This window comes from Neodiprion virginianus, chromosome 1 (assembly GCF_021901495.1).
Source record: "Neodiprion virginianus isolate iyNeoVirg1 chromosome 1, iyNeoVirg1.1, whole genome shotgun sequence".
Lineage (NCBI taxonomy): Eukaryota > Metazoa > Arthropoda > Insecta > Hymenoptera > Diprionidae > Neodiprion > Neodiprion virginianus.
Genome location: NC_060877.1, coordinates 5,534,065 through 5,547,072, shown reverse-complemented (window position 1 = coordinate 5,547,072; position 13,008 = coordinate 5,534,065). Strand labels below are relative to the sequence as shown.

Below are 13,008 nucleotides of genomic sequence, written 5' to 3'. Positions count from 1 at the left end.
ATTCTGATTAGCGGAAGTAAACAGTTGAAGCTCAACTATTGGTTTTCATTAGTCCTGACCGCTTGCTTTGGGAGGGGGAGGGGGGGGTCTCGTACCGTTACATTTGCGCACACCAGTGTGAAGTGATTCGCCTACGGCTCGCGATCAGCTGTTCCTTAATCTCTGCCTGGCACTCTTGTAGATTTTCTATTTTGCTGCATTCATCGCAGTGACATGCAAGTTCCTAGTGTTTAACTTACATGTGAAGGTTTATTTTTAGTCGTTTAAGAATGCTTGGTAGTAATTTAAAACCGTACCGAAGTAACGTGATCGGGTGTTGTACCGCGATTTAACGTCACTCTAACCCGGATGTGAGGACAATATCCAACCGCCTTACATTGGATACAATATTGTGTAAATGTTTTGTGATAAAAACAATTCTATGCCCCTTGTGTTTTGATTTTTGTCAGTGGGCAAGTTTGCCATATACTGTTGAAATATGAAGAGAGCTAAACAGAATGTTTTTCGTGACATCTACAATCAGCCTTACGACGATACCACGAGACTCAAACTTTATACAAGTAGCAAAGGTAATTATTTGTCAAACCGTTTAAGAAATCACCAAGTCATTCTTATTCACCTCTCATTTATAATACCTGCCATAACTAGTGCCTCTGCCTTTGACCAATACACTTTATGCACGGTTAACATACAATTTGTAATGTTACATATCCTTTAATTATCATTGCGATTTCAATACCCATTTCAGCAAGCCTACAACTGATGCAGCGAATGTCGCTATTGAAGAGATTGAAGGTCCACAACGGTTGTGTCAATTCAATTTGCTGGAATAATAGTGGAGAGTTGTTATTATCTGGGAGCGATGATCAACATTTGGTTTTAACCAATGCATACAATTATCAGGTGAATCATCAATGTTTATTTACGCTGTTGCACATATCTTTCATTGTTACTACAAAAATTTATGACCAATTAATGAGACCTTCAGTTTCACGGTGGTTGAATGTCAGTAAATGCATGGATTGTCTTATCTGTTTACTTATTGATCTCGTATCGACGTTATCTTTGCAAATAATCTATTGTTTGGAAAAGACCTGAGATGTATATTTATCGCACGACTGATCGATCATATAAACAATGCTCTCGTTGGATCAGAAAAAAATATTTGTGAATAAGCTGTCAAACAGTTGTTCAAACTGATTTAAAAACTAAAATTATAACATATCTAATCATAATAAAAACAAACAGAGAGCATACAAAATTTGTAAGTCAGGAAACAGTAGTTCGGCATTCTCGCAAAGAATTTGGAAATGCAACTGCATTTACGACTTAAATGTATTTAGATTTGTGCATTAATTTATATTCACTGTAATTTTGAGGGAGGGCTTAATGGATTAAAGATTAATCTTTGTATTGAAATTTGCAGCTGAAATTGAACACAATTTCATAATTCTGACAATTCAGTATTTCATTTTGGCATCAAGTTCCGTGTATTAAATCAGAAATAAGTGCAGTAACAATGATTCCCAGTACACAAAACTTGAGTAAATAGTAGATTTTGCTCAATCAAAAGTTAAAAAAATTTTTTAATAACTGTCTCCTAGTAACGAGGCTGTAGATCAGTGCTCCAAATAATAATTAATCAGAGCATCCTATTAGATAGAGTCTGTCATCTGTTTTAATTTCTGCGTGTTTACTATTTATAAACTTGGCAAACTTCTGCCAAAACTATTCTGACACCATCCTTGAGATACAGGCATGTCGATGTTAGTAGTTGTAAAAATACTTACTGTGCTTTTGGCCTATGTTTTTATAAATTGTACAAAACAGACTTGTCATCCCATGCCTAGACATTCTTCGAGTACCACATTTTATGCAGACATTTTGCTCCATTTACATGCAGGTGGGCTTATGTTCAGTTGCTAACAAAGTATTCATCATAACTATTATATTCATGACTGATTCAGATCTGTAGCGATGCCAGATAGCACAGAACCTTCACCTCTACAGCGTGATTTGCTATTTTTATAATTGAACGTGAATTTAATATAGAGTAAGGTCAACAGATTGCTTGGATTGCACATGCGCCAATCATTTGAGTGGTGTTTGAAATCTCTTTTATTCAATGATACCACTTAAAAATGAGAATTCGTTTCAATCACCGTCTGTTTTTCAACTGAACGTAGATATAAAAATTTATAAGCAGTTTGTTTGTAAGACTTATAGCCTACATTCAGTACGATGAACTTTGTCAGGTCTTTTTCTTAATTGATTATAGCCTTTGCCAGCTTTGAAATTTGATTTTCATTACTGGTTTGTATCGTTACAACATGTAATACAATGATGGGTTTATGTTTGTTATATTCTAGGTGCTGACAGATTATAAAACAAGTCACAGGGCAAATATTTTCAGTGCAAAATTTTTGCCAAACAGTGGTGATCATCGCATTATATCATGCAGTGGCGACGGTATTATTCTTTATACAGGTCAGAATAGTTTCTAATCCTTGGAATACACTCGCCCGTATAGGATGTAATTTAGTTTTCACTCCTGGTATATGGTATAACGCCATTATAAGTAGAGCCTGCGTTACTATTAATAGATTTAGATTACCAACCAAATATATGTGCTTATAATTGGCTGTTAGCCAGTCCATTGGTCTTACAATCTGAAAGATATGAAACGTTATTTTCACATCAAAGCACATTGTCACACAGGTGATAACAGTATTTATTTTGGTAAATTGCGGTATAGATTTCCTGTTGAATGTTATCTTTATATTTTCTTGACTTTCAGATCTGATGAGAAGGGCAGAGACATTTAATAATCAATTCACATGCCACAGCGGAACCACTTATGAAATTGCTACTATACCCAATGAACCGCACAGTTTTCTCAGTTGCGGAGAAGACGGAACTGTCAGATGGTTTGATCTCAGAGTCAAGGACAAATGTAACTCCTCAAGGTGCAAAGATGTATGTGTCACACCTCCTGCCATATCTTTTTCTGAAATTTGATTGGTTAACTTTTATGGCCAAGAACAAATTTGTTATCTCAGATGAGAGATACAAAAGACACGTACAGACGGGTTTCGAGCAAACATCGTACAGCTAATGAAGTCGTATAAATGTGTTTTCTTAGGATGTACTGATCTCGTGTCAAAGAGCCGTAACAGCTCTATCTGTTAATCCACTTATGCCTCATCAACTGGCGATTGGATGTTCTGATAGCACAGTGCGAACTTTTGATAGAAGAATGCTTGGGACCCCAGCCACAGGTACAACTTCATGCATGGTTGCTTTTCTCAAAGCAGTTGATTATTGGAAAAACTCACAATTCTTTTTGCTCACAATTTTCCATTTCAGGTTGGACTGATAATGCTGGGTCAGTGAGACCACTGTGCAGCTTCACCGTCCCCGAATTTGAAGGGAATTCATACAGAATAACATCGTTGAGTTATAGTCCAGATGGACAAGACGTCCTCGTCAGCTACAGCAGCGACCACCTTTATTTATTTAGCGTAAAGGTGAATACTGCACTTCTTTGCTTTTTATTACAAAACAAATGTAGAACGCTTCAGACAACTTCAAAGCCTGGAAACTTATTGTGCATAATTAAGTGTAAAATTTCTACAACAGGATCAAGGCAGTGTACATTTGAAAAAAGACTCTGTCCTCGGTAAGGGCAAAGGGAAGAAACATCCTCTGAGATCCCCTCAGCCAGTAAGAAGATTGAGACTCAGAGGTGATTGGTCTGACACTGGGCCTGATGCACGTCCGGAACGTGAAGGTGGTCGCCGTGGTGGGACTGGTAAATAAATTTGTAAACATTGATAGTTTCGATGAACTGAATTACAAATAATATAATTCCACAGAAATAGCCCAAGCTCGTCCTGTGCTGCATACATCGTTGATGCAGAGAATGACAGATGTTCTTAGTCGTATGTTGAATGACCCTGCTACTCGAGCTGCGCTTAGCGGCGGTGGTGAAGACAGCCTTGAAGGTGTTGTAGATCAACAAGAGGAGAGTAATCAAAATGCAAGTGATAATGTTGAGAACAACAATGAAGTGAGCGGCGACAGGGCGAGCGATGAAGTCGAATCACTGGAAGGAATAACGGAGCCTGGTGAGCAAACAAATAATTTTTTGGAACAATCGGGAACATCTAATATGTAGAATCTGTCAGCAGCACGTGATATACCATTTTAATTGGTTTTATTGGCAGTCGTTGCAGAGCCAAGCGGTAACAGTCAAGTAGAAAGTTCGAATTTGATTGAAACCGTAGCTCCAACTACCGACAGCATAATGGTAGATGCAAATGCTGAAGAGTTCGAAAATAACTCAAGCGTTCCTGTTATACCTCCATCTGAGTTACCTACAGCTGTACCTGCATTGACCGAGAACAGATCAATTCTCACCAAATCTGATGATGTTCCTATGGAAACTGATTCTAGTCATACCGATGTATCAAAGGCTTCCATCCAATCCCTGAAATCACTCAGTATATCGAGGTTAGATAACCAGAATAGAGCGGACAGTGCAGTTCCCAGCACAAGTATTGACGCTAATAGAGAAGATAGTATGATAGAAAATCTGCAAGACAGATTAACCACAATGCGAGATGGATTTCTTGAACGGTATATTATCTCTAGTGGACACATAAACTTTCGCTTTTTATTGTTGCCCGCTGAATCGATTTTCCTTTAATATCTCACTGTGATAAATTTCAGTCATGGCAGTGAACCAGCTGTAAGTTTAACCTACTCTGACAGAAGTTCAACAGGTGCTACCATTTCTCTAGGTGTTGGAGACGAAGTCATTCGCGATGGTTTTCATCCAGGTATGTTGGTCACCCACTAAATTGAGCTTTGTAGAACAAAAATATCGTCTCGCGGTTTATATTTGCTTCCCATTCGAATTCAAGGTCCATCCAGTAGCCAAAATGCTAACAGTGCAATAGATAATGTGGGGCCAAGTCTAAATCGCAACAAACAACCGACATGTAATACAACTGAAGGTAATTGTTAATTACAAACCTTTTTTTAGAATTTTGCTTTCCAACATGTGTAAAATGCTCTTACATTTTGATTGAATTATTTTTCCTAATTTCGATGCTTGTCAGGGAAGCAGTGTGTTTATTTTATTGACTGAACAATAATTATTCGTTGAAATACTTATATTTGTTTACTTTTTCTATGTTACCTTTTTCTATCATTAATTTGCCTGTATCTGTACTGTGTTTATGATATTCTTTGCTTGTATTGCTTGTTATACTATCTTTATTTTTGGTATATTACATTATATTCTTATTTTATGTTATATATTTTTATATATGATGACATTATGATTATGGTTATTTTTTGATTCTTTGTTGTCTCTGCAAAAGGGTTAACCCCCATTGAACTTTTAAATAAATAAATAAATAAATTTGATGTACACGTTTTGAAGATTCCGACGAAGATGTGTATAACGACAGTGATGATGAGGACATCAGTCCAACCAGGAGGTGCGTCCCGACTTGTTTGCTAATTTTTCTTCCCTTAAAATGAACCAAGTTTCATTTGATCTGTGAAATTTCAGGAATGTGAATCCGATTGAAACAGAGATGGATGAGGCTATAGCGAGTGCTCGTGGATCCCAGGGTCATGAAATGTTTGATGAAAGTTGTCTAACAGAATTAAGAGTCAAACAGAAATATATGGGTCATCGTAATGCGAGGTTTGTTTTTCTATTATCCACATCTGTTGAACTCTTATTTTTTCGGTTTGTGAAGACTGACGTGTTATATTGAACACAAGATTAATTTTACAGATAATAATACTTGACTGATACAGTGTGTAAATAAACAATAACAAAACACTTTGAATAAATTACAAATCAAGCTCTTATAGAGTTTATTTCAAATTCTTCACGATCTTATTTTGTGTTTACTAATTGAAATATATTTCTTTCAACAAGGATTCCAGTCCATGTTTGATAAATTGGAAATGCTTTCGTACTGAAATGTAAATGAATCGCAGTACAATTTGATGGAATTTAATTAAACTGAAAGTAACAAGGACTCAGGTTCATAATGAATTTGATTTTTGATAGTAGTGTAAAATAGGAGTACTTCACGTGTGCGAGTTACCGTCTCTAATTCATATCTTCAATTTCAGCAACCCAAATGTGATATAAACCGATAACTGTTAACATTGATCATATCAAAGGGCATAACGGTGTAAGCTACAGTTTTCAGCACTTAGTTGCATTCGTACTTCCCGAAACAAGCTTAACGTATATTAACTGATGAATATTCATATATTTGGTGTCACTGACCGTTTGAAATTATCTAGTCACTGTATTGAACTCACATATGTGCCAAAAAAGCCTCCGAGCGGACAGAGCCAATTATAAAATCAACCCAGAAAAATTTCTCATCTCTTGTCCTTCCCTGCTTTGACTTTAGTTTCTTTAGGACCATGATTAAAGAAGCTAACTTTTGGGGTGACGATTACGTCATGTCTGGCAGTGACTGTGGGCATGTCTTTATTTGGGAAAGAAGTACAGCGAATCTGTGTATGCTTCTCGAGGCTGATCAGCACGTAGTTAATTGCCTACAGCCGCACCCCTACCTACCAATGTTAGCCACCTCGGGAATTGATTATGATGTCAAATTATGGGCGCCAATTAATGAGGAAACGAGTTTTGACGATAAATTTGCCGAAGATGTAAGTCTATCTTCTTTTATTGAGGCCAAATTGTTTTGTGCGAGAAATACATTCGTGATATTTTTCAGCTCAAGAAACGTAATGCCGTTATGTTGGAAGAGACCAAAGATACCATCACAGTGCCTGCAGTATTTATGATCAGGATGTTGGCATGCCTCAACCAGATACGCAGAGGTAGCGAAAACTTATAATCTTTGAGCTCCGCACTTTGTGTGCCAAGCAAATTCGATAGATAATTTATATAGTAACGTTATCTACCTCGTACCCGGCTTAAGAAAATGGTATGACTTTTACTATTTTGGAAAAGTTCAGGTAAAACTTATTTTTTAAGCGTTTAGAAAAGGTTTTACTTCTCAGAGTTTCGTATCTTTACACATATCGTTGATTCACGATAATCGTAAACTCTTTGTTTCACATTCATCCATGTTAGGTGGTTAAAAAAGATGGTACATTAGTTCCATCGACATATCGTATTTGGCAAAACTCCAGTTTTCGTTTTTCATTCAATTGGGTAGTAAGTAGTTTCAACTCGTAGCAAATATTATTAAAAATCTGGGACGTTTGATGTAACAAACAGGAGCTAAACTGTTGATCTGATTGAAAGGTACACGTGTCTGAGATGCTGATTGTTTCTAAGATAAAATTCCAGGGCTGTCAAAAAAATCATGGCACAACAGGGTTGTTGGACTTTTTTACAAAATTCAACAGTTGCGTTGAACGAATATCAAATTATACAACCTTGAAGAAAGTTGATTTATTTCTTTCTTCTCCTTTTTTTCCTGAAGATATTAATTTTTATTTTACTATTTTTGCGTGTGTGTGTACATATAGTATATTTGCACACTAAAGTCTAGCAGTGGTGAATATCATCTATCGTTTCTGGATAGATATCTCTAGCTATTGGATCCTTAGCATTACCAAACCTCGATTGTTAATAATTATATTAACTTGTGGAACATAAGTAGTGGAACGTACAAGCAATGCGTCAGGTTAAAAAAATTTATATCGCGTGGATAGAATAAAAGTTACAAATGGTTAAATCACAAGATGCCGTAAATCTGTGGAACGTGGTTTGAATTTTTTATTTCATCTTGTTATACATACACACGCATTGTTTATCAGGTAATGATTGAATTTTGACATTGCGGTTCACGATTTTATTGGATACACTCAATCATTCCAAGAATGAATATGATCGTAAGCTACTGCTGAACTAGCGAGCTGATATGACAATCAAAAATAAATAATTTTTAATTTTTTTTATGTATTCGAATAAAGTTCTTCTCACTTACATTTGTCGACAATGAAGTACGTACGCCATCGTACATCATTGCCAACCTATACGGATAGCATAATCAAATGGTACGAACCCTAAAATTGTATCAATTACAAAGAAGAAAGGAAACTACAAGAGGGTAAAATGATGGAGATTTGTAATTAATGTCTTCCAAATTTATGCGGGTCAAAGTTTGTGCGTAATAGCTTGTGTATCATAATCCGTAGTAGTAGTATTATTATCGTTGTTGCAAGATTGGTAAACATCGAGTCGAGTATGAAAGAAAATTTTTGGAGATGAAAGAGTAAGATAAACGTTTTTACGTGTTATTGGTTTCATCGACTGAAAATGCATATTGTATATTAAGTTTGTTCGCTGAAATATATTTTATTCAATCTATATATACACATATATCAAACTCTTACCTGAATCATCCCCTAAGTGGTCCGTCTACAAGAATTGTTAAAATATATAACACTAATAACGTTCAATGGAATGATTATTAATACCAATTAACATTGCCTTGCAACGATACGCTTTTTATCAAAAAGGAAAGAAAAAGAAATAACCGAAAGAAATTTCTCAGTATGTGCGACTAACACACAATTATTTTCAGTGCCAATAAGTGTTGCTTTTGGCTTAAAACACATAACATGCACAAAGTCAATTGCCACATTTGAAAATGTACTTTAAGGATCCTGGGAAAGTAAGTGTGAATGTTATTTGGCTTCTAAAATGATTAATTGGGAATTATTAATCGCTAATGTTTCAGCATTGAATTACATAACAAGATTTTGGGTACAAAATTTCAACAGTTTCACCCTTGATCGCAGGAAGTATGAAAATACATTTTCAATCAATGTCTCTAAATGTCGCATGTTTTTCACCCGTCATCGGCTGACACAGCACTTAGTTTCTAATATATTTCCAACTCGTATAACGTATTGTTAATATCGTTGCTTTTTACGTGACTTGACGTGTTTATTTACTTGATTTTTTCATCAATGGATTATTAATCAATTTTTCTAAACTTACAACAAAAAAATTCGATGAATCAACTTTCAACGTTTGCAGTTAACTTGTGTTGCAATTCATAACTTACGGTAATCTTAACAGTGCACCATTTCTTCTCAGACACACATTTTCTTGATGTTTCACACGTATTTCCTTGTAGTTTTATTTTAATCTCTATCCATCAAATCATCCATGGGGACTATATATATATACATATATATATATATATATATGTGTGTATGTGTATGTAAAATCGGTGAATTTTTATGCACAAATGAGTGTTGCTTGGTCAATGATCATTGATTGAGTTGAGCAAAATTATTTTATAATTTGCGTACATAGAAATCAATTTGAATACTATGTTTCAGCACAGATTTAGTTTTACAATTATACGCCGTGAAATTGTTTTTAAACTATCCGAGCTGAATATACGATCGTAAGGCTAATCTTCAAATTTTAATGAACTAGTTTGGGTGGAAGGATTACTAATTTTTCTACAAGTTCTTTACCGTGTCGTTTACATTCTTTTAATTCCTCCGAATGCAATTGATCAACAATAAACTTTCACTGTATCTCGTTGTTTAGACATCAGGATTAGATATCACATACGCGTATATTAAATTTATAATAGCGTTTATAATTCTTAAAATTAGCTGACTTTAAATTTGCTGAATTATCTTTTCTTCTCTCTATGATTGTTCCTACGGAAAATGGTGTATAATAAAATTGTGTAATTTCTTGTAGGGCGTGGACGTAACAGAAGGAGAAGTGGAGATGAAACCGACGAATTGAGAGGTGGATAGAAAACGTACAATCCGCAAAATGTTTTAACATTCAAAGCTTGTATTTTAGATAGTACGTGATCCAACGACGGTTGGTATAGAAGAGCTACGAATAATCGGATTCATCCAATAGATAATTTTATCCATATCACGATTTTGTTAATTTCACTCTTTGGCTTGCAGACCGACGAGTATTAGCGTGTGGCGAAGGTAAAACAAATTTGCCCAAGTGATCATTGAGAACTCGTACATTTTTACCGTAAAAGCTTCCTCGCATTGTCCCATCTTACGTAAATCAAGTCGCAGTGTTGTCGTAAGAAAAACGATAATATAGTTTTCATACGCTAACTATCAATTAAAAGTTCTTAACGCGTTAAAAATTATTACCCGTTTGAAAATTTAATCGCTTTGTCGGCACGTCGTATGTTTCGATTACTTCTACTATTTATCATCCACCGAACTGAGAAAGTCAACCAGCTTAGACGTTCAGTTGTTAAAAGTTGAACAATGTGTTCTTCGCAAGTTTTGCCATAATTTTAATTATCCAGTACAGCTATAAGTACGCGAAATCGAACGAGTTTCCAATCATTAGAATTTTTTTATTATATTGTACAGGATACTCACGAGTTACGAGGTGACATTATTATTCAGAGTAACATAAATGATATTCTTATGAATCTGAATATGTAAATTCATTGACATCGAGGTACGCAATGAAATTTTACGGATAGTCAAAAGGGTGAAAATTTTACCCAATCGTTGTGGACACAAGTCTTGAATAATATATCAGCTTGGAGCTTAATAATAGATGAAAGATGTTCCGATTTTCAAGTAAACTGCAGTGATATGAAGAGTAATTATCAGCTAATAAATAATTACGATGATAACAGTGACATTGTCACAATGATATTGAATCAAAAGCCATTATAGAACTGAACGTGCTTCGTTGATCTGTATACGGAATTGAAGTTTATTTGATTTGTCTGTTTTTCAATCCTCTACTTTTATTTTTTGAAATATATATGTATATTTCTAATAATCTAACGTAGAGATGAATGTTGCATTTCTCCTCAGTTACTGTACTGTAATAATATACGTAGTCGTGTATGTTTTCGGACTGTTTAATTTTAATTGTTATACAAAAGTGAGAGAAGGATAAAAAAATAAAAGAAAAGAAAATAAAAATAGCAAATAGGTATTGAAAAATATTTTTTGAACCAGAGTGCAATATGATACACGTCGCAAAGATACAAACATACGTTCGTATTTCGCGAGGATTAGAATCTTAGGGATTGATAGATATTTGATTTGTTTACAACGTAACAGTAAGTTTGGAATGTATGTTTAATACTCTAATGCAACGCATCCGTCATTAGTTTTTAAAAAATGATGTATTTATTATATAGCGAACGAATGTAGTATACCGCAATGTGAAAATTTTCGACTAAATAAATACATGTACTCGCATTCGTGCCAAGGATCGCTCCTTAATTTTTACCGGATTATTCTATTTTCCCCCAATAATAACGATGATATTAATAATAATAGTGCATTCCCGGTTTTAACGACACGTTGTTGACGAGGCGAAATATCGTTAAATAAATAAATTGGAACCCGACATCTAAGTAAATGCGCAACTTTTCTGCTGCGAGTAGACAAGCGCAAAACTGTCCAAAGTTTTTCACCGAAGTAATTCGTCTTGTAAATGTATAATATTGTAAAAATTAGACGGGAAATACAGAGTGTGGGTGAGTGGACGGTTTTCAGAACGGGGAACAAAGGAAACGAAAATGCAGAGAAACGGAAAAGCAATCAACAAGAAAGATCTAATTTAATAACACAATTTGAACTATGCAACATTAGAGCATTGAATAAACATAAAATATACAAAATATAAAATCTTAAATACAAACAATAATTTCACACTAATAATAATGATTAACGCAATTTTTCGGTCTTTCTGATCATTGAATTGGTATATTTGATTGTATTGAGCAGGGTCAGCAGGGTCTATGCATGTATGTATGTAACGTAGTACTTGTATACACGAGTTTTTTATGATTAAAAAAAAAACGCATTACCGTTTGTTGTCGTATATTACAATGGCACACTTTGGGCAATATTCGAGTACATAATATAGAGAAAATGATAATTCTCCGAGGGGATGAAATTTTCAAACTATTTGACGCAACGTCGGATTTCTTGACATTTCTTTCGTCGTTATTCTTATTCGATTGGGCGGTTCTTTTTTTGTTTTCGTTTTTTATTTGCATAAACAAACGCCCGCCTGAGCAAGCAGGAATAAAGAGACTGAGGGATAAGAAAGAAATGAAAAAAGTGAAATGAAACCACTGGGTGTGGGTTACTTGTGGATAAATAAGTCAGAAAGATCCATTTCGAGAGACACAAAAATAGCTGTAATGTATATAAGTGAAACTGCATGAGCTATATTTTACACAGATTTGTATATCTATAAATATTGTTGTTTTCTTTCTTCCTTTTCTTTCTTTCGTATGTTTTGTTTTCGTTTCTTTTCGGAACGATAGAACAAAATGGTAATCAATCGTTATCGTTATAATTATGTTTTTTTTTTGTCTCCTTTCGTTTAATAATAATAATAATAATAATAACGATAATGATAATAATAATGTTAAGTTAAATACCAACGATAATTTAGTTGCCAATATCATCTCGCAGCGTGAACATACAGCTACTATTATTCTCAAATAATGATGTAAACATATTAAAAAAATTTTCCATCAATATTTAACCAAGAATTAATCATACGCACGTATCACATGTACTATAATCATATCGTATAGCTCTAGTAAATAATCGCACCATTCGTATATATCGATATTATACATTTGCATAGAATAAACGCCGCTTTGTAAAGTCATATGGATGTAAAACGAAACTCCATTGCAATCGAAGCGTTGTTCTTTAAAATGGAAGATGGTTAATTATATACGTATAAGGGAAAATAGGAAAAACATGTGAAAGAAAAATTTTACATACGGAAATGGGAAGAAGGGAAATCAAATATATAGAAAAACTTACGACGAGTTTAGCTGCCTACGCGTATAATAGATCAATGCGAACAGTCAAAAATAAGTAATCAGAATTGTCGTATCGTTACATCTATACTCTGAACTCAATGACAAATCGTCAGATATCGTAGCGCAGAGTGTTTGAGGCATAAAAAACAAATTTTAGAACTTGTTA

General features: G+C 34.5%; 1 protein-coding gene across 5 annotated transcripts; it reads left to right on the top strand.

Annotated features, from left to right (window-relative positions):
* The first annotated feature begins 108 nt into the window (after positions 1–108).
* LOC124302230 (DDB1- and CUL4-associated factor 6-like) lies at positions 109–12,522 on the top strand. 5 transcript variants are annotated; one of them, XR_006907661.1, is made up of 17 exons: positions 109–569; positions 749–903; positions 2,370–2,487; positions 2,798–2,976; positions 3,143–3,278; positions 3,367–3,527; positions 3,640–3,811; positions 3,876–4,127; positions 4,227–4,638; positions 4,732–4,841; positions 4,926–5,018; positions 5,450–5,507; positions 5,582–5,719; positions 6,450–6,711; positions 6,780–6,885; positions 9,746–9,874; positions 9,967–12,522. XR_006907661.1 is itself a non-coding variant. In XM_046758175.1 (16 exons), the coding sequence occupies exons 1-16, from the start codon at positions 479–481 to the stop codon at positions 9,802–9,804; spliced, it is 2,502 nt and encodes an 833-aa protein (XP_046614131.1). In that variant the 5' UTR covers positions 109–478; the 3' UTR covers positions 9,805–12,522. The 5 variants fall into 5 exon arrangements, 3 of the variants coding, with proteins under 3 accessions (XP_046614131.1, XP_046614139.1, XP_046614148.1); XR_006907667.1 differs by having other exon boundaries at positions 6,780–6,992; positions 9,746–12,522; XM_046758175.1 differs by having other exon boundaries at positions 9,746–12,522.
* Positions 12,523–13,008: the final 486 nt, after the last annotated feature.